Source organism: Buceros rhinoceros, unplaced genomic scaffold (assembly GCF_000710305.1).
Source record: "Buceros rhinoceros silvestris isolate BGI_N320 unplaced genomic scaffold, ASM71030v1 scaffold16583, whole genome shotgun sequence".
Classification (NCBI taxonomy): domain Eukaryota; kingdom Metazoa; phylum Chordata; class Aves; order Bucerotiformes; family Bucerotidae; genus Buceros; species Buceros rhinoceros.
This window is the reverse complement of record NW_010405534.1, coordinates 1-23889: the sequence shown is the minus strand read 5'-3', so window position 1 is coordinate 23889 and position 23889 is coordinate 1. Positions and strand designations below refer to the sequence as shown.

The 23889-nt window shown below is 37.7% G+C and overlaps 1 protein-coding gene across 1 annotated transcript in view; it reads right to left on the bottom strand.

Annotated features, from left to right (window-relative positions):
• The window catches only part of LOC104491367 (syntaxin-binding protein 5-like), a gene marked incomplete at its 5' end in the record, with an annotated part of 69668 nt that extends 46823 nt beyond the window's left edge, over window positions 1–22845 (bottom strand). The window contains 7 exons of the mRNA XM_010133777.1: window positions 542–613; window positions 2276–2427; window positions 5421–5546; window positions 14022–14194; window positions 18146–18360; window positions 21504–21544; window positions 22778–22845. Of these exons, the coding sequence (XP_010132079.1) occupies window positions 542–613; window positions 2276–2427; window positions 5421–5546; window positions 14022–14194; window positions 18146–18360; window positions 21504–21544; window positions 22778–22845 (847 nt within the window). The remainder of the gene's footprint in view (window positions 1–541; window positions 614–2275; window positions 2428–5420; window positions 5547–14021; window positions 14195–18145; window positions 18361–21503; window positions 21545–22777) is intronic.
• Window positions 22846–23889: the final 1044 nt, after the last annotated feature.

Sequence of the window (23889 nt, the reverse complement as noted above, 5' to 3'; positions counted from 1 at the left end):
CCCACTTTACATCCCCCATTAAAGATCAGAGGCATGGGATTGGTACCCCAAAGCCAAATAGCCAAGTACCAAACCAAGATTAAAACTTTACATTTCAAAGCACCCAATCCAATTGGTACTCTTTGAAGCCACATTGCTCTTCTGAAAACAGGGAAGAATTAACTACCACCAGGCAGTGCCATTGCAAAACAAGAAATGCTTCATATAAGTAGATGTATACTAAAATGAATATAAAACCAAAGAAACTGTCATCAAGAACGGAACATTGTTGAAATATCATTTCTATGGCTCAATCCATCCCATATAAGTCACTGAGGTTTTCTCATTGACTCTTTTTGAAGAAGAAAACAGATTTGAAATATCTGTATAATAAAGATAATTGTTAAAATAAAGCATGACATCATAAAATGTAATAAGTTTGCATGCATGCTGAATGTGTTTAAAAAAAACCCAAACACATTACAAAGCACAAACAGATGGGTTTAAGTCAGGCATGGTCCAATCACGATAAAGCTATTTGCCTAACCTTTATAGAACTTACTCTGATAGGAAGTACGGATCCGTTTCGTTAAATCTGGATAAAAGTTAGACAGGCCACGCATGCAAAAGTTGTCTTTGGAACATGCCAGTACACCAGCATCAGCAGCAGGCAGAGGAAAGAGAGAAAAAACAGTCTAAAGTGAAAGGAAGTGGTATCATAACCAGCATCTAGAACAGCCAAGGTGAAGAAATTTAAATTTCAGCAGATGCTTACCTTCCAATTGGGAGATATAACAAGGGAAATAATAAAAAAAAAAGTAAAGGATGTGGGATGGATGGTGAGAAAGCAGCTGAGGCTCTTTTTGGGTGCATAGTTTCTATGAGTGATCTAGAAGTGCATATTCCTCCTCAGTGGCCACTTATTTCCAGTGGGCTCCATCCTAGCAGCAATGCAGAGCTGGAAAATTGCCTTAAAGGACTGGCCAAGACCATGACTCACACAGAGAAATCTCATGTGGTACAGGGCTGGTAACAGCTATTCCTGCATCCACTACCCTCTGCCTTTTGTGCAGGGTTCTGCAGCGTGCTGCTTGTAGCTAGCTGCTCAAACTACTTTGGGAGCTGCTGTGAGGCTGGCTGAACCAGGCAGAGAAGCTGAAGGTAGCTTGAAGCTACTTGTTTCTTCTCTCCTCAGCTGTGCCAAATTTACATCTTTAACACTTGGCACAGATGAGAACAAAGCTTGCCATAATTAAATGCCTAGAAAGTGAGATAATTAGAACAGTAGGCCTGAAGATTTACGTTTTATTCTCTAAATTTTGCTTCCTATTTGGAGTACAAACGTATTACCAATTAAAAAAGGTTCCCATTGACTCTATGGAGAAATAGGGTTTGATGATTTAGTGCAGGGTCTGCTGATGAAAATGCTGATGTCATAAACCCACTACAATCGGCTGCTTTTATAATTTTATGGTTAGATTTAAAACTGAACATTTTCAAACAGTTTTTAAAATCTAATTCTAAAACTTCACAGCTATGTAAAACACATTTCATAATTGTGTCTGACTCTAGTATGGTACTATGAAATATGTAGAGTAAAAAGACTTGAAACAGAATTTCTTCTGAATTTTTTCTCATACAAGTAGGTTTTTTATATAACCAAACACGTATGGTAAAATTTAGCTGCATTGGTGGACTAATATTTCTAACACACAATGCATAATAATAGCTATGGCTTACAAATGTGATCCTCTTGGCACCAAATTTTAAAACGGGGTACAATTTAGTAAGTAAGTTGATATCAAGAGCTTCAATTCACTAACAAAGTGGCTAATTTGAGCTACTGGTCCTACCTACATACCACGTCTCTCGTGTTACACTTCTCCTAACACAGCTGCCTATTCAAATACCAATGAATAGCACAATGAAGATACACTCAAGTCTGTATTGAAGTCTTACCTATTGATACGAACTTATTGGAACCAGAAAAAAATAGCATAGAGACTACACTGTAAGTGACTGCCAGAGAAACAATTCACTGCTCTGCTCGTTATGATTTTTTACAGACTCAGCTAAGGGAATTACTTGCTGACCTCCATTCCAAAAGAATAACTTTCATAAAACATTTTTTTTGTCTGAGAAAGTGTCAGTACCTAAAGCATGTCAGGTTTCTTTTGTCAAATTATAGAAACTCCATTGCCCAGCAAATAGTCATGCATTTCAAAAGCACTATAAAAAGCCACAAGCAAAAAAACCAAAGAACATATCAGGCGCATAACCACAATTTATTTCCTACCTGCAGCAAACTGCCTGCTTTTGCGAGGTGAACGGGGTTGGCGCTGGTATGGATCACTTGATCCATATAGGTCAAGGGTTCCCATACTCAGCAGTACTGTCTTCTGCATAAAGTCCACAACAGCCAAACCATTGCAGTTTCCAAACGCAACTCTGAGAAAAGGAGTATTTCTCAAAGGCATTAGTAATAGGTAATTAAGTGGTGCAAACAATAATTATTGTTAATTATTATGAAATCAGCACAAATATTTTCTTCAGAAACTACTCAAAGCTTACATTTTATATTTCTTACAGATTTGTAATCCTGAATTGATAAAATTGTGTCCTGAAACACAGTAACTGACCTTCCAGAAAGCAGACTTCCCACTTTGAGTAAACTTGCTGCACCAAATGCATTGCAATAATGTCTAAATGTTGCTTTACTGAACAATATAATTCTAGTAATAAAGATGTAAATTAAGCCTACAAATCTGGACGTGGATCTTAAGAAGTGGTTATACATATATATAAACTACAAATATAAAAAAAATACAAACATGTACAGGTATAAATTGTTATTTTAATCAAAATACACATGATAAATGAAATATATTAAGCTGTATTGTGGAGATACCCAAATCTGAAAGTTATTTATAAAATTTCCTTCCAACTCTGTCAGATTGACTGAGTTGGAAGTAGATTGACGTAGATTCCTGCTACACAGTCTCTACCCCTCTGAAATGCTTCTATGAATGGCATTTTGATGGTGGTTTGGTTCATGGGCAAGATCTCTCAACTGGGGTGAGATTGCCTAAGGAAAAAGTGATGAAACTATTTCTTTTGCTGCCTAGAAATTCCCGTTCGAAGCATTCTGCCCTGATTCTTCTCTATTGCTTCTACTGATTTCCTTCTGACACAGTTTCAGAAAGAGGGAAGAAGAAGATGTATTGCAGCATTTTCTCCTCCTCTCCCATAAAAATATTTTTGGGTCTTTTTTTTTCCCCAGCTTGGAAGGGGTGGAAGTTAAGGGGGAGAAGGAAGAAGACAATGCATCTGTCTAAGGAAAAGGAAGGACAAAGGAAAAGGAAGAAAACAAAAAGATGATAAACATGTCTATATGTGAGACTTGGGAGAAAGTCTGAACTTAAGCATAGCATATGGAAACCCACAGACATATCTTAGCAGATAATTTCTTTGCTCACTGAAGCATTAAACCTATTTAAGATTTAATATTAAAATAGACAAGCAAAATTGACTCATTTCTTTCTGAGTTAAATAATGGCAAATAAATTCACAGACATATGACTATTGAAAAGATCCACATGCCAAACTCTTGACATTGCTTTGCTGGAGATTTGATTCAAGCAAAAATATAATATGCAGACAATTATTCTACAGAAGTCTCCCCTTTCCTATCATACTGAAATTGTAATATCCAGATAGAAAGGATTGCAGCTACAGCCACAAGGAAATGCAAAATCCCAAATGATGGTCAATCAGATTAGGAATAATTTGTGATCAAGTTCCATTATTTTATGTAAAAAGTAATTAAAGTGGTCAGTTCAAAGCCCTACAAAATACTTAGACACTCAGTTCACACTAAAAGTGAGCGTGCACTCACTTCAACATGACTCTTCTTAATACAGCTCCGAAATATCTTAAAGGAGATATATGAATTTGCGTGTGGAAAAACAATAAGGAAAGATGGAGGAAAGTGAAGCAGGGAGATAGAACATTTTCTTTTGTTGTAGTTTTTCTTCCTCTGCTTCCATCATAAAAAAGTGGCTTCCATATAGCAAACAGAAAAGGTAAAGGGTGAAAAAGAGGTGAATTTTTCTTATTTGTCAAACTGGCAAATAAAGACACCATCTACAACAGTGGTTCAAATTCTACTGGTTGTTACTACACCATCCATGGAACTACTACGAACAAACTCCTTTCCCCCCCCGTTGACTCTTCTCTGTAGCTTAAGCAGCTACTAATAGACAGCAGCTTAAAGTGTGTATGAATAGACTTTTATTTGGCAATATTTTGCACCTATATGGAAAGATCACAAGGTGCCCTCCATGTTTTATGAACATAGAGTAATACCTGTTTCAGAAATTACTGAAGCCTGTTTTGCTTAACGGAAGAACAACGTAGTTTGTAGAGAGTTTCTCTGGGACAAAAAAGAACTCTCACATTTGCCGGAAGACCATTCTGTGCAAAGTTTTGTATGTCCACACGTTTCTTGACAAATTGACAAAGAGTAGTAAAAAATTATTTTGCAATTTCTTTACGGCATTCTTGTGTTTTGCTTTAAAGCATATGTTAACAGGCATTGTCAGGAAGGATATCGAAGGAAAAAACATTACTGCTATAAAGTGTGACAGCAATTCTTGTGTTCTAAGTGGGAAAGAAAAATAAAGGAATAGAAATGATGAGTGCCAATCTCCTCTATTAATAACTCAGGGAACAAAAATTATAGCCATCTGCATTTTCAAAATTATTAACCTGAAATTTATTAATTTTGGAAAACATGAGTCACAAGAAGAGCCAGTGATCATTCACTCTTTGTTCAGCAAATTAGTAAAATGGATCACCACTTCCTCATCTGCATTTTTCTAAACTTTTCTAAGTTCATGCACAAGCATGATATTTCTTACACCTCAAAAAATTACCAAGAAAAATCAGGAATTGCTCATTAATATTATAACACTTCCGAGGAATAGTAAGAAAATCTAGATAGACTTTACTGTTAACAAGACTTAAGATAAATTGCTAACATCCAAGTCTTTATGGAATCAAATACAAATTAAGTATAATGAATTTTTCAATTTTGAGTGATGAATAGTTGATAGGAGATGTTCTATTCTGTGCACAGAAATGTCATAAAATCCTCATCAGACATTTCTTGACAATTATTTGAAAGGATGGACAGGATAATGTGAAAAGACTCAGTCTGTCAAAGAGGAATAGCAAAACATATTGGCCAGAATGGCAGTTTAACATCTCCTATTACAATCTTTATGTGAATTCAAATAATTTTTCCCCAAGAACCTGGGTTATAGCACTTTTTGATCATCTGACTTTAATTGTCTGTGGGAAACTTCAAAGTATAATTGGAAAAGACATGACTTAATGCAACAAACGATAAATCAATGCAATCCTAATTTTGAGTTACTTACAGTCCATATGCAGAGTTTACAGCAAGGCTGGTAATCTGTTGTGGAGGCTCACCATCCACCCACACCAACTGAATAACAAGATCTGCTTGGTATCCAGGAGGCATTCGCACAGGTCGAGTCTTAACACTAAGAAGAAGAAACACAAAATAAGAACGAACAAACAAACAAACAGATGGGGTCATGAATAACAACTACTCCTCTTGAGAAAATACCAGTGAAGCACAATCCCTGAACAGGTCCAGAGCAGTACCAGCACTTGCAGCATACTGTGCATGTACCATATACTCATATATTGAGACTAGGCATTCCCACAGAATAGGGATGTTTTGGAGGAATTCCAGGTTTTGACTTGAATTTCTATTGTAGAAACAAATCTGAAAACATCGATGTTCCCTACAAGAGAAACTCTGGAGAAGATGTAGGTGGGGGTCAATAAAAAACATTTTTGCAGAATCATTTTCCTTTGATTTTCCTTTTTCTTCTGCTATATAATGCACGCTTAAAAAAGCATCATGTATAATAATCAACTTGAATGTAAAATCTAAAATACTTTCTGATGAAACTTGAAAACAGGACACTTCTGTATTTTTGGAACTTTCTTGCTTTGAAGTAAAGCACAACAGAAAAATACACAGAGGCTAGATGATGAAAATGTACCTTTGTGTAGGGGTCCTCACCGCCATATTCGAAACTTACGGACTTGACAATTCTATCTGACCACCTAGTGCAAACAAGACCCGTTTTTCTTCTTAGGAGCACAATCATCTGATATGTGGTCTGGTCTTAATAAGTGAATGCTTCCCACATAAAATCTGATATAATTATTAACGCCTCTATCACATTCTGTTATGGCAAGTTCAGTCACTTGCAAAGCAGGTAGTGAAGGTGCACGTATTAGGGCGAAGTGTAAGAACTGAACACTTCTGTATGACTGCTTTATGTGTGTTCTTGACTGGTAGAACTTAACGTGATGATGTGCTAAAGAAGATCTTACTCCATAACAGCAATACTTTGAAGAATTCTTGTTATTCATTAGTATATTCATACTGTAGGTAGAAATTTCTATGTAAAGCCTACTAACGAGCGCATTTTTACAGCATCTATAAAAGGTGAGACTGGTTATTTGCACGCCTCTGCACACAGTCATAATAGGGCAGTCTATCACATATAATCCTACATCCCTGTGACAAATAGCACCCAAAGAAAGACCTAAGAATCAGGAGAGGGAAGAGAGTAGCTAGTTAATATAGACATGGACAACACATTCTGAAGAACCGCAATTTTTGGCACGTATTTCTTTCCACTGTAAGCGCTTCTCTATATGTATATTTCTACCATAAATAACTGAAGTAGTGTTATCCTGTGGAGTGGATCTTAAGAGAACTTTGATGACTCTGACGATAGAGGATATCTCCTGAATGGGGCTATGACTCAGCAAGCTTTCCAAGCAGCCCTGGCTCATACACCTGAAAAGATAATAGGTCAGATTGGAAAAAAAAAAGCCCTTAACTAATTTCTATTCAGAAGCAAATGAGTAAGTACTTCTTTCAAGAGGGGATATTCAAACTTCTCATTCAATAACCAGGGCTCTCAGGTTTTTTGTAGCTACACTGACTGCATCTGTTGGGATGGAAGCCTTCGTTGGCTACTGGCAATCTTGGAAAATTGAAGATAGATGCAGAAAACTGAAGTAAAACAAAGTAAAACATAACCATAGAATAACACCAGAGCAAAAGTTCTGAACAAGATAACTCCAGCAGCACAACAGACAACGTACTAAGCAAATAGTTCTCTAATTCTCACAGAAGGTATGAAGAAGAGACAACTGTGCGATACTTCTCACACTTCTATGGTCTGATACAGAGCATGAGAAAAGACTAGACATGGATGTACCTTGTGATACTAACAGATAAAATCTTCAGCTCAGTGGCAGCAGTAGAAGAACTTGAACATACTTTTTGGAAAAATTCTTAAAGCATAGGGACTATTTTCTCAGTAAGACCTCAATACCTGTGTCGGGTTGACCTCGTCTGGCTGCCAGGTGCCCACTCAGCTGCTCTCTTATTCCCTCTCCTCAACAGGATGGGGGAAGAAAATAAGATGGAAAAAGCCCACGAGTTGAGGTAAATATAGGGAGATCACTTACCAATTACTGTCACAGGCAAAACAGATTCAACTTAGGATAAATAGGGTTTATTGCCAGTTAAAAATAGAGTACAAGAGTGAAAAATTCTTTGAAAAGAGAAAACTAAAAATACACCCCACCCCCCTCCCTTCTTTCTAGGCTCAGTTTGACTTTGGAATCATCTACCTCCTTCTCCACCCCAAGCAGCGCACTGGGCATGGGGAACAGTAGTCAGTCTGTAACACTCTGTGTCTGCCTCAAGCTTTTTCCCTGCTCCAATGTGTGGTCCCTCCCAGGGGTGTAGTCCTTCAGGAACAGACTGCTCCAGAGTGGGTCCCTCATGGGCCACAATTTCTGACAGAAAACCTTCTGAGTGAACTCCTTTCCATGGGTTGCAGCTCCCACCAGGAGTCTTCTCCAGCATGGGCTCTCCATAGGCTGCAGGGGGACAACCTGCCTCACCATGGTCTCTTCCATGTGCTCCAGGGGAATGTCTGCTCTGGTGCCTGGAGCACCTTCCCCCCCTCCTCCCTCTCTTTCTCTCACCTTGGTGTCTGCAGGTGTCTGTTTCTCATACTTTTTTCTCACTCATGTCTCTCACAGCTTCTGTGCAGCATTTTTTGCCCTTTCTAAAACTGTTTTTCCCAGAGGTGCCAGCCTCTTGGCTGAGGGGCTCAGATGTGCCCTGTAGTTGGTCTGTTGGAACCAGCTGGAACTGGCTGTGTCCCACACAGGGCTCATATTTTTGTTGTAGAGGGTTCACTAACCTTTCCAAACCTTTTCCTTATTCACCATTTAGAGAAAGGCATTACTTATGTGTCTTTTAAAACGCATTTCCTTAACAGTGACTTGGCACACTATTCTATTTCTTTTGCCTGTTGTACTGTTCAGACCTTGTTCTTTTTTCTGGAGCAGTATTCAGCCACTTGGCTCAGATCTTGTCGTAGGAAAGACATGACAGCACAGTTCAACCTCTTCCCCTCTTCTGCTTGCCCAGGACCAGCTGTGAGAACAGCTCTCTAGGCCATTGATCTGGACTACCCCTCCTCCCTTCCCCACTCAGGGTTACTGCGGTTGCAAGAGCAAAAGGAAGCATTTGACAGCCACAGTCTTGACCCAAACTGGAAGGGAATCTCATTGTGACAATGTATAAATAGCGGAGAAGAACAGCACTTTATCTGCCTAGTTAGAGACAAGAAAGTAACCCCTTTCATTTTCTTGCATAAGGAAGGATAAGGAATGCATTTTCTTGCATAAGGAAGAATTGTTACCCATAGTTGGTGACAGACTGCAGCAGATACAGCAACATACTACAACGCTAGCATGCCAAAAATGATGGGAGCCAAAAAGCAGTGCTAGCAATAGTGAGACAAGACTTCTTGAAGTGCAGGTTCACCAAGCTAGAGTGAGCACATGGTGTAGCAGGGCTGTACGTGACATCTTGTTGAAACTAATACATGGTTGTGTCAAGCCTGAAGAGAAGCAGCAGCAGAAACAGGAGCTGGTGCAAGTGAAACATCAGCTGGTGCAGCTGGTGAAAGAGCTAAACAGTGTATTGTTAGATGCGTGATGCCTTTCAAAAAACATCTGCAACTTCTCAGGTTCTGCAGCCTCCTCAAACTCGATAGCCCCATTAGAGTATACATATTACACCTGAGGATATGGGATCATTTATCAGAGTATCACATACCTGAATCACAGATATACATATATATATGGTATACAGGTATATATATACCTGTATATATATATATACACACACAGGTATACAGGTATACTGAATCATACAGCAGAATACATACAGCATTTCAGCATGAGAAATGAAACTTTCACTTGGATCTCCAAGACAGCAGAATACATACAGCATTTCAGCATTAGAAATGAAACTTTCACTTGGATCTCCCATTCATGACTCGTACTTGCTACTACCTTTTTCCCTCTCTGACTGCAGAAGTACATAATTGTGTGGCAAGGTTTTGGTAGCGAGGGGTGGGGGACTGCAGAGGCGGCGTTTGTTAGGAGAGGCCAGAGGCTGCTCCATGCTGGGCACAGCCTCAATTTAGCTGGTGCCAGCTGGCCCTGCCACAGACCCATGGCGGGGCACAGCTGAGCTCCTCAGTCAAGCTGGTGGCACCTCTAGGAAAACTAATTTAAGGAAGGGAAGAAAATGCTGCCTGGAAGCAAAAAGTGAGGAGAAGAAAAATTGAGAAACAGCCCTGCAAATAAGTACCAAGGTGAGAGAAGAAGGAGAGATGGTGCTCCAGGTGCAGGAGCAGAGATTCCCCTGCAACCCATGGACAGGACCATGGAGGAGCAGATTTCCACTCTGCAGCCCTTGGAGGACCCTATGATGAAGCAAGTGAATTTTTCCTAGGTGCAGGAGCAGAGATTCCCCTGCAACCCATGGACAGGACCATGGAGGAGCAGATTTCCACTCTGCAGCCCTTGGAGGACCCTATGATGAAGCAAGTGAAGTTTTTCCTGAAGGAACTGTGGCTTGTAGAGATCCCATGTTGGAGCAAGTTTATCCTGAAGGACGGCGTCCTGTAGGAGGGACCCCACACCAGAGCAGGGAAAAGCATGAAGAGGAAGGAGTGGAAGGGAGGAGCTGTTACGGACTGACCACAATTACCATTTCCCATCCCCCCTGAACTTCTTGCGGTGGAGGAGGTAGAGGAGTTGGGAATGAAGGAGTGAAGTGGGAAAAGGGGTGGGGAACAGGTGTTTTAATTTCTGGTTTTGTTTCTCAGCATCTAACTCTATTTTAATTGGCAATAAATGAAATAACTTTTCCCCAAGCTGAGTATGTTTTACCTATGACAGTAGTTGGTAATTGATCTCCCTGTCTTTATCTCAACCCATGAGCTTTTCCATCTTATTTTCTTCCCCTTGTCCTCTTGAAGAGAGGGAGTCACAGAGTGGCTGGGTGGGCACCTGGCCGCGGTCAAATCACCACAGCTGGCAATAGCTTTGTGGTGGTGTTTTCTATTAACAGCAAACCTCTGCTCAAAGATTTGCACTTTCTTACCTGTTCTGATGGCACTAGAGCTTCGCCCTTTCCTGCCCTGTTTCTTAAGATACAAATCCATGAGTTTTTTGGAAGTGACACTATCCATGAGCTTAATGAAGCCCTGGATTACCCAGGAGTATTCGTGGTGAGAACAAAGGGATGAATATCTGTGAACTCAAGCTACAAAGGGAAAGGAGTTGTTTGACACTTGGGAAAACTGAAACTACGAACAAAAGTTGTCTGCAATGAAGATGTATTCTTCTCAAACAAACTCCACAGAAAGCAGAAGCTGAATATTTTATACAAATAGTCCTCCAGAGTATCTCTGTGATGGGGCCCTTCTGCTTATGTCTGTGGATAAGCCTTTGAGAGGTGTAGTAGTGGATGTTTCCATCTTGCGGCCCACTTTCAGTTTTCAGTTCCTGCACTTAAAAATGTTATAAAAATTAAGAAAGAGGTAAATGAGATCCAGGAAGCAAGACTTAAGTCTAATGACTTAAGTCAGCTGAGCAGACATACTTTCCATCCATATTTTCTAATGGATAACTGATATATATAACTCCTGATATGAGAAGAAGAAGAGTCAAGCACGCTGCTGTATGGTGACTTCCAACAAATATCTGTCCAGGCAAAGCATTTATCCTTTTCTTCTTCTAAACAAACCACCAAGAGACTGCCAGTGGCTGCAGAATTAATTATGTTCTTCTAAAACATGTTTTAATTATGATATTACTTTTCCAATGTGATTTTAACAACATACTGAAAAAAATAGAGAATTTGAAGTGCCTTCTAAGTTTTCTTTCAGATTGCTGCTACCTGAGCAAAAAAAAAAAAAAAAAAAAAAAAAAAAAAAAAAAAAAAAAAAAAAAAAAAAAACAAACACTTTCTCTGTTCTTCACTGCAAATTTGAGGACTTTCTTTGGTAAAATGGGTGCTATTTCACAGGGATTTTCTTGAAGTATAGAATAAGTTGTATTTGGTGAAAGACCAAAAGACGAGTAAAACATTTTCAGATTTCATGATTCAGTTTGTCATTCCCATGTTCCTGTGACACCATCCTCTTTCAGGATGTTTGAGCTGTTTCCCTAGTTTCACTAACCATCGTGGTTGAACAGAAATGTTGATAGTTAGTGATTCCTCACCATGTTTGGGATTGCTTTTGCTGAAGAGTTTATACTGTAAGCCTAAACAGACTGCAGGAGTATGTGCAGAAGGAAAGCAGGTATTTCAGTGGCTTCCTGGACACGGTCTTGTTATGCTACACTGAATGTGGTTGTTGCAAAGTTCTGGTTTTTAGTTTTCTTCATGAGAAAATTACAGTTCTGTATCATTTTGGAGCTACTTGGAGCTACTGTCAGACACCTCGATTGACCTAATTTTCGGATGATATTAGAAGTCTGGGAGACTTACATTCTGGGTACAGCTTTTTCATGACAGTATTTACATCAAAAATGTTTATCTGCATCCTCACAAATACATCAGGTTCCTATGTTATTATAGCTGCATGTTTCATTATAAAATCTTCCAAAATAAGCAAGAACAATATTTATTCCACACTGCTGCTTGCCTTTCTTGGTAAAACATTTACTTTTGAGTTCAGAAAAATGCCACGTTTTCATTACTTCAGGGCCTTCAATCACTTTCTAGTACCATTCTGTCTTCCGACTAGCAAAAATTATGTGGTGTGGAGCGTCACCTGTTTGCTGTAACAACTTTGAGAAGCAGATATGAAAACAAGCACCATGGAGCCAAGATTAAAAGCTAGTCTGTACCTAAGATTTTATATGGATTATCAATATAGTTCAAGTTGTTGCACTCACCCTCGATGTGCAAGGTGGTTGCAGCTTTATCTTATTATCACTGTATCTTAGATTCTGTACTGTTGCTCACCTGAATGACTTGCATATAAAGTCAACAGCATCACCAAGTTTCTACTGGGTTTTCTGTGCTTCCAGCACTGCTTTCATTTTATCATCAAAATTCTGCTTAGAACAGAAGTTTTTTTATTGACAAGGAATGTGGACCCTTGGGGGAAGAGTGTGGATATTTATATGCCTTTTCCTATTGAAAAGCATGAGAGTGTACACTGTATAACTTACATAAATGTAAGAGGGAGTATGCCAGCAGTTCTAGCGGAATAATTACTTAGACTTTGAAAAATTACTTCTCTGTCAAAATAAGTTTACATTTACTTTGTTTAAAATGGGAGAAAAATTCAGTTGGACAGCTTAATGTGAGATTATATGAGTCAAGCAAATTTAAAAAAACTAACCATCAGAACCTTCAGCTTTTCTGCCTCCATGATCAACAATTCCTCTCCTCCCCAGAACAAATCAAATAAGAATCCCTCAAGAGTAAATCTTAGCTACTGAAATAATCAATTGCATTCTTGCTGATTTCAATGGCATAAATAGATTTCACACTGGGATTTTTAAAATACCTTCTCTGCCTCTTCTATTGATTTTCATGGTTTACATTAATGATCAACCTGAGGTCTGAGGTTCAACTGCCTGACTGAACGAGGTGGACAAATGAACAGGATGCCAGAAAATACTGTTAATTTTACAAGAACAATGTCACGATATTGCTTTTAAATGCTAATGCTGTTTTCAGGAGCTCAACTACTCAAAGTATCTGCAAAGTCAGGCGATGATCATTTAAGCTGCTTTTGAAATAATTGAGGCATTTAAAATATTTAATAATAATTAGACTGAACTAATAATGAATTCACTAAAATGAGAGCAATTGTTATCCGCAGTGCACTATAATTGCTGGCAAATTACAGTTTATGGAGTTTTGTACAGAATTCTGTTTTAAAACTATTCAAACCCATAATTTATCTGCCTTGTTAGTAAGAACATATTAATCTACTCCCAGCAGTGGCAATGTGTACTCAGTTTGCTTCTTTCTAAAGACTAAACATAGATACACTTCCACACAGTGCGAATGTTTCATAATTGTATAAAGACTGTTTCATGAGCATGAACACAGTTTCCATCAATTACACACCATAAAATACATATACTTCTTTCACAAAGAAAGATTTTAGCACATTATACTAATTAATCAAGGAGGAGAGCTTTGTATATGTCTGCTCTATGGACATTTCTTTGTGAATTAAAAAAAAAATTCCTCAGAAATTCTCTGATTTATTCTGTAGTGCTCACATTCCATTGAAATTTGAGGCTATGAGATGAAGAATTACTCCTATTACTCCATATTGAAAAATGCCAGTCAAACTTTTACTGTAACGGTTTATCTTTCCCATAATTACTTTCAGCCTTTTAAAAACTCATTTTAATTATTTTGCCTTAAATCTTTTGTTTGTTCCATATTTTGATTTCTCCTCATTTTGTGTCACATACATATGATTAACCTCTTTTTCTTGATAGTTGACGGATTGTTAATACAACAGATTGGAATGCTTTTTAGAAAGATAAATCTTTGAAAAATAGCATAAACTTACCTAAGACATGGGATACTATCCTTCATTGTTCCTTCACATGCTACAGTGTTGGTACTGCCTGAAAGGCTCTTTAAAGAAGGAAGCTGGGAGGAGGCATCTGGAAATGCAGGAATTATTTCCGGTTCAGGAGTAATGATATCTTCTACTTCATACTGAAGTCGTACCTCTAATGACTTAAATAAATAAAAAGCTAAGTTATAATTTTATAAAGAAAGCTGTTGAAAGTTCTGTTACTTTCAAATAAATATCAGTAAGCCTTTCTAAAAAAATAAACTCCCACATTTATCATTATCATTTGCAGGCAAAGTCTTTTGTTATTTTTACAGCCTAACAGCAACATCAGGTAGGAACTAGTCATCTGCCTTACGCTGATGGAGAAATATATAGGTATATTATTCCAGAGCTGACTTTGATTCAAGCCTTTTATTGTAAGTGAAAGGCAAGAGTACAACTTTCCGGAATTTAGTATGAAAAGAGAATTTAATCACTCACCCCAAAATAAATAATATTTTGTCATAAGAAGCATTATTCAGGATAAATGTAATGAAAAAATTCTACGTACTCTCTGTTCCATATTCCCTAAGCAAATTCATTAAAAGAATGATCATCCGCTCTGCCTCCTTATTGCTAGTACAACAGAGTCTCTACAAGGTGGGTTTTAGCCGGTATGCAGAAGCCTGACAGTGTGAGCAGTACCTATGAGCAAACTTCATTTATCCATAGGTGTGGGACAGGAAATTAGAGCCATCAGCAGAATTCCATATACCTTAGACTGAACACAAGTTTGGCGTATTCTAGAAAGCAGTTACATTTTGCTCTGATTCTGGGCTCTCCAGATAGGGAAAAAGAGACCAACCAGACCCAACCACCCTTCAATTCTTTCTACTAACTGAGGAAACCTTAACTTAGAGACTCCAGAAGACAGGGGAATCTGGACAGAGAGCTCAAATCTATGTAAGTAATCACCTCAGAGAACCACAGTAAATATCAGGCAATCCCTTCTAGCTCGTGAATTGTCCAAGGAGGTCCCCATTTGGAAAAGAATAAAAAAAGAAGCGTGGGCCTCAAAGAGATAAGTTCTTGGTATTACTTGCTGAATAGCAATTTCTGACTGGTACCTTGAAATGATCAGAAGCAATTGTAGATGTAGATACCACAAACTCCAACCTAGTTAGTGATCTTTGAGATCTTCTGATCTCTGAGATATCATCTGTACCAGAATGGAGATTAAGAAAATGCCTATGTTTTATGAGAATTGGGAGATAAAGATCAGTACTGAGTGTTCCCCTATTTCTCAGCTGTTTTGTTAAAACATAAGATTTCAGGAAGAAATGCTGCTAAACCGGAAGAGAAAGGGTCCTATTTCAAAATACCACTTTCATTTCCTCCTTGCAAAATCCATGAATTTTTTTTGGCCTGAATCAGCTAAAGAAACCTATGGACAACATTTGCCTTCAAAAACTAATGAGTGAAATATTGAGTTCAGGAACCCAGTCTCCTGGAAGTAAATCCTGCTGAGCAAAGCAATATGTTTAATCTTCACGCAGGACTGGAGTAACTGTTGAAGAGTACGTTCTTCTGCTTGCTATGGTTTAGGGACCCTGGCAGTGCAGAGTGGATGATGCAGTGCAGGTTGGACTTGATGATCTTAAAGTTCTCTTCCAACCAGATGATTCTGTGATTCTGTGTGATTCTACTTTGGACATTTTTCTTTGTGTCTTCCTTTTTCTACTAAAATTAATTTTGTTAATTTCTAGCTAACATTCATTTGCAGAGAGATGGAAAAATTTAGGCTAACATGACTGAATTTTTTAACATTTTGGTCTGGACCTTGGACTTTGACTGGACCTTGGAAAGGGTACAGATCTGTTTTATGAATTTATGGTAAAAATGGTAAAAATTTTTTGGAGGATCCCATCATTAGTCTCATTGATTCTCCTTTCTACATTCAAACTAGTGTAAACTTTTTCCTACGGTTCTTCTCTAGAGCTTTGAAGAGGAGCTTCACTGAAGAAACGCTGATCACCAAGAAAGTGATTATGTTTAATAGATACCTAGATATACTTTTGAGACAGGATGGAGTAGATTCAGATGAGAAAACAACAGCAAATGCTTTTTACATAACTGTGTGGCAATGGCTCCAAGGTTGGATATGAAGTAGGTAAAAGCAGATATAAAGCACACCCTATGCCTCTAAGGCAGCAGCAGTCTTCCCTGCTACACGGAGAAACTTTCGACTAGCCTCCATGTTTCCCATTTCACACAGCAATAATATTACAAGACTGAAGTCAGACGGTCAAACCAACATGGGGTCTTTTAAATGCTGGGTTTTGTAGATTGAAGGCAAGGCAAGTTCAGGATGGCTGCTGAAGTAGGGAGAACACTAAGTGCTAGAACTTGGGCTCCCCTCAGGCAGCAAAGAAATCCTGAGATTGACCAGCTCAGCCTCAGTACAGACAAAGCCAGACAGCCTAAATTCAGGTACATATTCCTACAAAGACTCCCATAATTTTTTTTAAATTAAAAAAACCTCCCAACATTAAAGAGTGAAGACTTGAATGCCTGCAGCAAAAATGTGGAAGCCAAGAGATGATGCCCATCTTAGGGATGTACAAAACTGAAGGCAACTCAGTGACTATGCCACCAAGATTAGATAATATTAAAGCAACTCTTCAGAGAACAATTCCTCATATAAATGCTTCTTAATTACAGATGAAATCTGAGAAACTTAAATTGCACATATTACAGAAAATACCGATACTGATGCAATTCAGCCAGAAAAGTAGAAGACAGCAAAATAAGAAATTAAATGATAGGTAATAAAAGATAAGATGTATTTCCTATGGAACAATGTAAGAATACTGAAAAGTAGTAATTTTAGCAGCATTATGTGTGATCTCATCAGTAATGTGAAAATACTGTTCACTAGTTTTAAAATTGAAAGGATACATTCACCTACCTTAAAATTGCCTCTGGGGGAAAAAATATTAGAAGAAAACAACAGAACAGCTATAGGTAAATACATTTCCTTACCAGATGGCACATGGCTACAGGCCAAAAATGACACGTTTTTGCCAGGCTATAGAGTACATTCTAAAGTGCATTAAAACAGTGTGAAAATGAAAAGAACTGTGGTTGGGGAAGGTGGAAAATGAGAGGGAAATTTTGAGTCAGCATCTGGAGTTTGTTGAGAGCTGGGAAACGCAAAGAAATACTTTCCATCAAGAGAGAGGCTGGAGTTGCAAACTGTTCTCCAGCACCAAAGAATGGGAAGCCTGAAGGAGAGGCAATCATGTTTAGTGTGGCCCTGTCTTAAGAGCAAAGTCTCCTCTTAAACTTCTTAGACTTAAGAAAGAATATTTTACATTATATATGCTGTTCAGCCACGTTGTTAGCACTGGTTGTGGCTCCTGTGCAAAAATGTAAGTTTTAAACCAAAGCCAGACTTGCTCTACAACAACGGTAAGTACAAGGTGACCTGCAGTGCAATTAAAAGAACATGAACTGTAAGATTCAACCCGAAATAAGGTGACTGCTTAAGACATGAAGACAGAAAAAGGAGTATTTGAACAGGAAAAGGCAGCAGGAAGCTTAGGAAAGTATCAAGTGTTTAGCTATAAATAATCTGGCATTTCATATACTGTCCATTTTTAGGGAAATAAAGTCAGCATAAACCAGAAAAAAAGTCAATTCTTAATTTTGTTAAAACCAGTGATAATTTTCAGTCCCCTTGTGGTACAAATGCTATATGCATAAATTAAAGAGATAAAATACTTGAGTTAAAAAGAGCACTGTTATGTATGTACACAATATACACCATCCGATTAAAACATACAGGGGAGCCAGTTGTTAGAGCAGGTAAGCACAACAGAGACCTACTGTATCAGAAAGTCTTAAAAGCCAACTATGTCTGAAGTCTGGACTGTAGGTCAGATTAAAGCAAGAGAAGCGGAGAGTTGGCGGATCAAGACTTCACTCAGAAGGTTTAAAATGGAATGTCCCTAAACCTGTATTTACACAGCTTGATATTAATTTTATTCAAGTATATGAGGACAGAGCAGGGCAATTTGGTTTAGAAATTATGTTCTTTAACTTATAAAAGAGTAAAATTCCAAAAGACTTACTGCAATTTCAGTATTTACTTCATGTTTGCTGAACCTGTAAACAACTACATATGCAGAAACTCCTGCCACACAGAAAATTCGACTTTCGGGACACCAGTACATCATCTGAACAGCAAAAGGATCCTCTTCCACAATCTCAGCTGTTTTTCCTTCTCCCAGTTTCTGTTTTTCAAAGACCTTTGATGTTTTCAATTTGTACAACATCTGCAGAGTAACTGGAATATATTAAAACATATAAAAAATAATGACTAACATGAAGCAAATCAGTTATAAAATTCCTTGGTTCCCATTTTCTTTCCAGTTTTAGCATAACGAAAAATTCATATGAGGGGCTAGGAGGAGGAGCAGATGGGTATTAACCAATACAGGTATTGTTCTGGTACGCAGTACTGGTACAGCACATATTTAATACTTCCAACATAGATATCTGTCTGTGAAATACTTCTTAGTACTTTGAGGCAGGATATCAAAGGTGTACGTTAACTTCTATGTCCATAATGAGGCTTATACTGACTGTTGCAGAGAGGCTTTGATAAAGCTGTTATTTTAATGAGATGCGAAACTAAGATTCCATTTGTCTGAGGTTATTGTCTTGCTAAAATGTAGACTGTGTGCCACTTGAAGAGAAAACATTAGGAAAATATCCTGGTGGCCTAGACAACACAAAAACTTTCTGAACCAACAGGAGTTCTAAAACGTTTTTAACTTCTTTACTGGTAAATAGATCTGTATTTACACTGTGAATAAAACCTTCAGATCCAGAAGCCTTTGTCAAGACTAGAACTTCACTGCAGTGAACTCTGGAGGTGAAGGAGGGATTACAATTAACCCCATTTTTTTAATTGATTGAAATTGTTAGTGTAATTGTGGTAGGTCAGTCTAGCCAGCTTCTGTAATAAGGGCAACAAAAAGGTGAAAGAATGGGGTTTTAGTTATGGAACCCGATGACAAACAGCAAAACAGCATTTCCATTTTGCAGTGTAGATATATTCCAGGAGTTTTAGCATGTATTTTTTAAATATATTTTTGAAAGTTTTAGCATATAAAATGCTACCAAATGTTCACAAATTTCAGCAAGTGCTTCTGTAATGAATACATAACTCTTCTTGCTTTCTGTGGCAGTGGGAGAGGCCTCAGGATGGTCTTAGTCCCAGCTGCAAATCTAGAGTGGCTCTTCAAATCAGACATCATGGGTCCATGCATACTAGGATTGGAAGAATTACAGAATCATAGGGCACGAATACAAAGGGACACTCTCTGCTTCTGCGAATTACCATCTGAGGTACCATCTGCACAAGCGTAAATAAACAACAGCAATGGCTTTTGAGCAAAGATACGTTTGGAAAACAGCTTCAGTGGCTTAGCAATTCTCTGTCTCCCACAAATCTGTGCTTTCAGATACACAATTACACAATTAAAATCTGTCTAAAAGCAAAGTATTTTATGCTTTCAAATACCAATAGGATATAATGTTTGCTATGAAATCTCACATGAAATTTGAACTGTTTAAAAAGTTAAGACCTCGTAAATAATAAAATTCTGTGATAACTAAAATGTTGTAAATACAAGTAGCAAGTGCAGTACCAGTAATGCAGCACATGCCCTGACTAAAACCAGGACATCAGAGATGCACTGAAAGTACAATTACTGTTGAAGGGATTGTGAATATTCATGATCATCTAAGCTTTTACCTTTAAGGAAAATTCCTACTGCAGCATGTACATCCTGATTAGTGGGTTATGTTTATATTCCCTATGAGAAGTTTTTTCCTTTCCTCATTCCTGCCAGACTTATACAAGAAATGACTAGCACAGTGGTTCCTGTACAGTGTATACGCTAAATGCTTTGGGGTCTTGCAACAGTCTGTATGTTGCACCCTAACTTTAATTCTTGTCTTTGTACATTCTTGATAAGGGCGTAAGTATGTAATGAAATATGCACAAGACAAAGTGTAATGCCTCACACTACTTTTCTAAATAACAGTCATAATAACATAATGTTATTTTCTAAATAACATTATCCTATTTTTGTTCATATTAAAGCTCTCTCAAATGCCTGTTTTTGCAGAAAAGCTCCTGTTGACCTAATTTGATTTTCTTTTCTTTCTGATGTTCACCATAACTTGAAAATACTGGAAGATGTACACTCTACGCAGCATGCATCTGTTCTTCCTCCATTTCCAAACAGACGAATTATATAATAAAAAATCCCCTCCGAGTCATATTCAGCTGACATGCCTATGTAAAACTCCTTTGTTAATGGGACCTTGGAAACCCTCATATCCTCCTTGTCCGTCCTGATGAGTGAAAACATTTGGTATTAGGGAAAAAGAGAACTACCTGACAAAGTAATCAGGTTTAGCTGACATTAAAATCTTGTAAACATTCCTGAGCTTTAGCTGGAAATGGTAGCAGTATTAATGATTGTAATTCTGTGGCGTAACTTGGAACTAGCAGGTAGTTTAAGCACCGCATACTTCATGTTTGGCGACTGTTACAGACTGATTGTTAGGGTTAAATTAAATCTCCCTACACCTAACATTTCACACAGAAGTTTCTTTCATGCTCTCCTTTCTTTAACAGACTAATACGTCATAAAACAGATATTCTCCCCAGACATCCGCGTACCAGGGAAGAGACAGAATACAAGTCAACTCTACTACAACTTTTGTGAAGCACAGTCACATTATTTGAAAAGGAATATTTTAGCTTTCAGTCAAAAGTAAGGTATATTTTTAAGAAATATATTTTATTAATAGGTACCATAAGTATTTTCTGTAGGGCAAATGCTGATTTTTTATATGCGTAGTTATAGCTAGAATGTATGGAACAAGTATCTTCTGAAGCTTTTTCCCACCAGGATGAATGGAAATGCTTCCCGGTTATTTCCTGGAACTTGAGACTGGGCAAGAAAAGATTTAGGTCTTCTCCACTCTTGCCAGATTAGACATGTATTCGGATGTATTATTGTATTTTCATGTTTTATTTTTACTTTGCTGTAAAAAAGGCTCAGAAGACACGTGACAACTGGAATTGAATATTAGATCTAATAGGGTCCACTCTTTCACACACATAAGAAGATTATGCCCTAAGGATATTTTACCAACACTTAATCTTTCATAAGTTTTGGTATGTTGGATCTGGAATTTTTATTCCTTTTAAAGACTTTCACTCTTTTATATGTAATATATCTCATTAGCAGTGGTTTTTACCGAATTTAATAAAAACCTGCTTAATTTCACATCATTATTCCTAAGTATGTCATCGCAGGTATTATTACTCATACTGTTAAATATCATGTTATATATATGTGTATGTGATTTGTTGGCATTATATAAAAGTGAACTTTAGAAACTTACTGGCAGAAGCATCCCAAAACTTTACTGATCCATCTGCATGGCTTAAAAAAATATAAAAATTAAATTTGTTAAAACAAGATGCAATTCTAAAACATTTACGTTCAGTGAGTGATAAATACAGAAAAGCAGAATAAATTTATTTAGTCATGTGGTAACTCTCCATATCTCACTGAAAATATATAATGATATATATATGCACTAACTATAAGAAAGTATTTTGTCATTAGTTTGATTTGGTTAATAAAACACTTTTTCATGCATTTCCTACAGAGAAGTAAGCCCCCAGATCACAACAGCAAGAAATTAACTCCCATACTAATGACAAGTTTAAATTACAGCACTTTTGGCTTTGCAGTGGACCATCATCAAGTCTATGCACTCTAAAAATGCCATGTATAACGAAGTTTGAAAGGACAGAGCGTAATTTCATTTTGCTTAATACCTTACAGCAGTGTTCTTTTTATTAACATAAAATTGTACTGAAGTAAAGCTGGAGAAAGGAGTAACTTCTGTTTAAAATGAGAATAACCTTTTCACCACTTTATTGGTATTATGGCACACATAATAATCTTATTTTTAAAAACAGGTGTTAAGTATCATTGATAATAACAATTTATCCAAAATATTGCTATCATCAGCATGGCTGAGACCAGAGGAAAACACAGAGTGCACCATAGCTGAATAGCTTCTGTTTTACAGCCTCTTGGAAATCCACCAGGCATTGCTCACGGGGCTCCCACTGCAATCTGACCCTCTCTGTGCCTTTTAGCTATGGGACTGTCTTTCCACTCACATGGTGAAATCCATCCCAGTGCACCACATCCTCACTAATGCTGGGGTACTAAAATGAATTCCCAGACTGTGCCCAGATACAAAGTCCCCAGAAGGCCAAAGGACAACAGCTGTAGAAGAACAGCTGCTCCCTTTTCAGAGCTATTCTCTATACCCTTCAAGGCCAAAATATTCTTTTGCAATGGATTCTTCTTTCCGAAGATCCTGCCTTCACAAGTATATAGACTTGCTGTCTAATGCTGGAGCCTTAAATGGTAATTCATAACGGTAGCTCAACCCTGGGTACAAAGTTCTATTTTCTACAGCATGTGGGAATTTCTGCACAGGGTTACTTTGCACAAGGGAGAGAACTACATACCTCAAATGAAGAGGCCAGGATAAGCATGCTCTGTGAAGGGTCAACTGTTATCTATAGCTAACCCACAATCAAAAGCTGTAGACACTAACATTTTAAAAGTTCCAATCCTCAGTTTCATTCTCACCCTGTAATAATGATTTCGGGATATGTCTGAGCTCCAAGGTTCCATGCTCCGCCACTGATAGGCCACTCCTACACAAACAACAAGAGTACAGAGATTGCAAATGTTTGATTGCTTCGTCAATTTTTAATCCAAGTAGTAGACAACATCTTCCTCCAAAAACCAATACAACTCATAAAAGGAACAAAAATGTGAGGCATCCAAGGCTTTTAAAGCTTATTAACATTTTTATATTATCAATTAAGGCTTTTGAAACTTAATAACATTTTAATGTTATCAATTAAAGTTCTATGTTTTTAAACTATTTTTGCACAGCTAACACTCAGCAATCCAAAACAGGAACTAGAGGAAAGAGTAACAAACAGTTCTGCTACTCTTTTTAGATTGCTTGACTCCTGGAGTTCCTATAGGACACTGAGGAGACTGAGAATCTATTTTGAGGATGAAGACTACTGAAGAAGCTGGCCCAGAAACAAACACCTGAGTGTGATGCCACAAGGTATGAGATAAAGGAATGCAATTTTTAAAGAACATCTGAAATCACCATCTTTTCTCTGCCTTATGTTTACTAGTGGCAAAAGACTCCCATTCTCTTTCTTGGTCAAGGCTGGCAGAGCAAAATGCTGGTGTGTGCTTAAAGCTTGGCCTATATGGATACAGAATGCGTATGTCAGAGTGGGTGAGTATGTGTGCAGAGTATGAATGAATGGAAAAAGCCTGGGAGCACAAATTGGTTATGTGGACACATGGAGTGGATGCTTCTGGGTACAGAAATGGGTGGGCAAATAAGTGGCTATCGACATTTAGACTGTATAGTTCTATGTACACAAATAAAGTAAGGGGGCAAGAGAGTGTGCAATGAATACAGGTAGGTGGTGAAAAGTTTGGGAAATTATGCATATGAGGTAAGGATAGATAAGTAGACAAATTCAAATAAGAGAAAAGAAATATTTTCTGAAGTGCTTTGCTAAATCAAAATCCAAAAGAAGTAGATAGGGCTCAGTTCTTCAGTTCATGGAAAACAAGGGAGCTCCAAAGAGAATACTTCTGTTAATATGAAGAGAAAACTGATGATGTCAGTTTTTTTAATTAAATTAAGAAAAATAAAAAAAAAT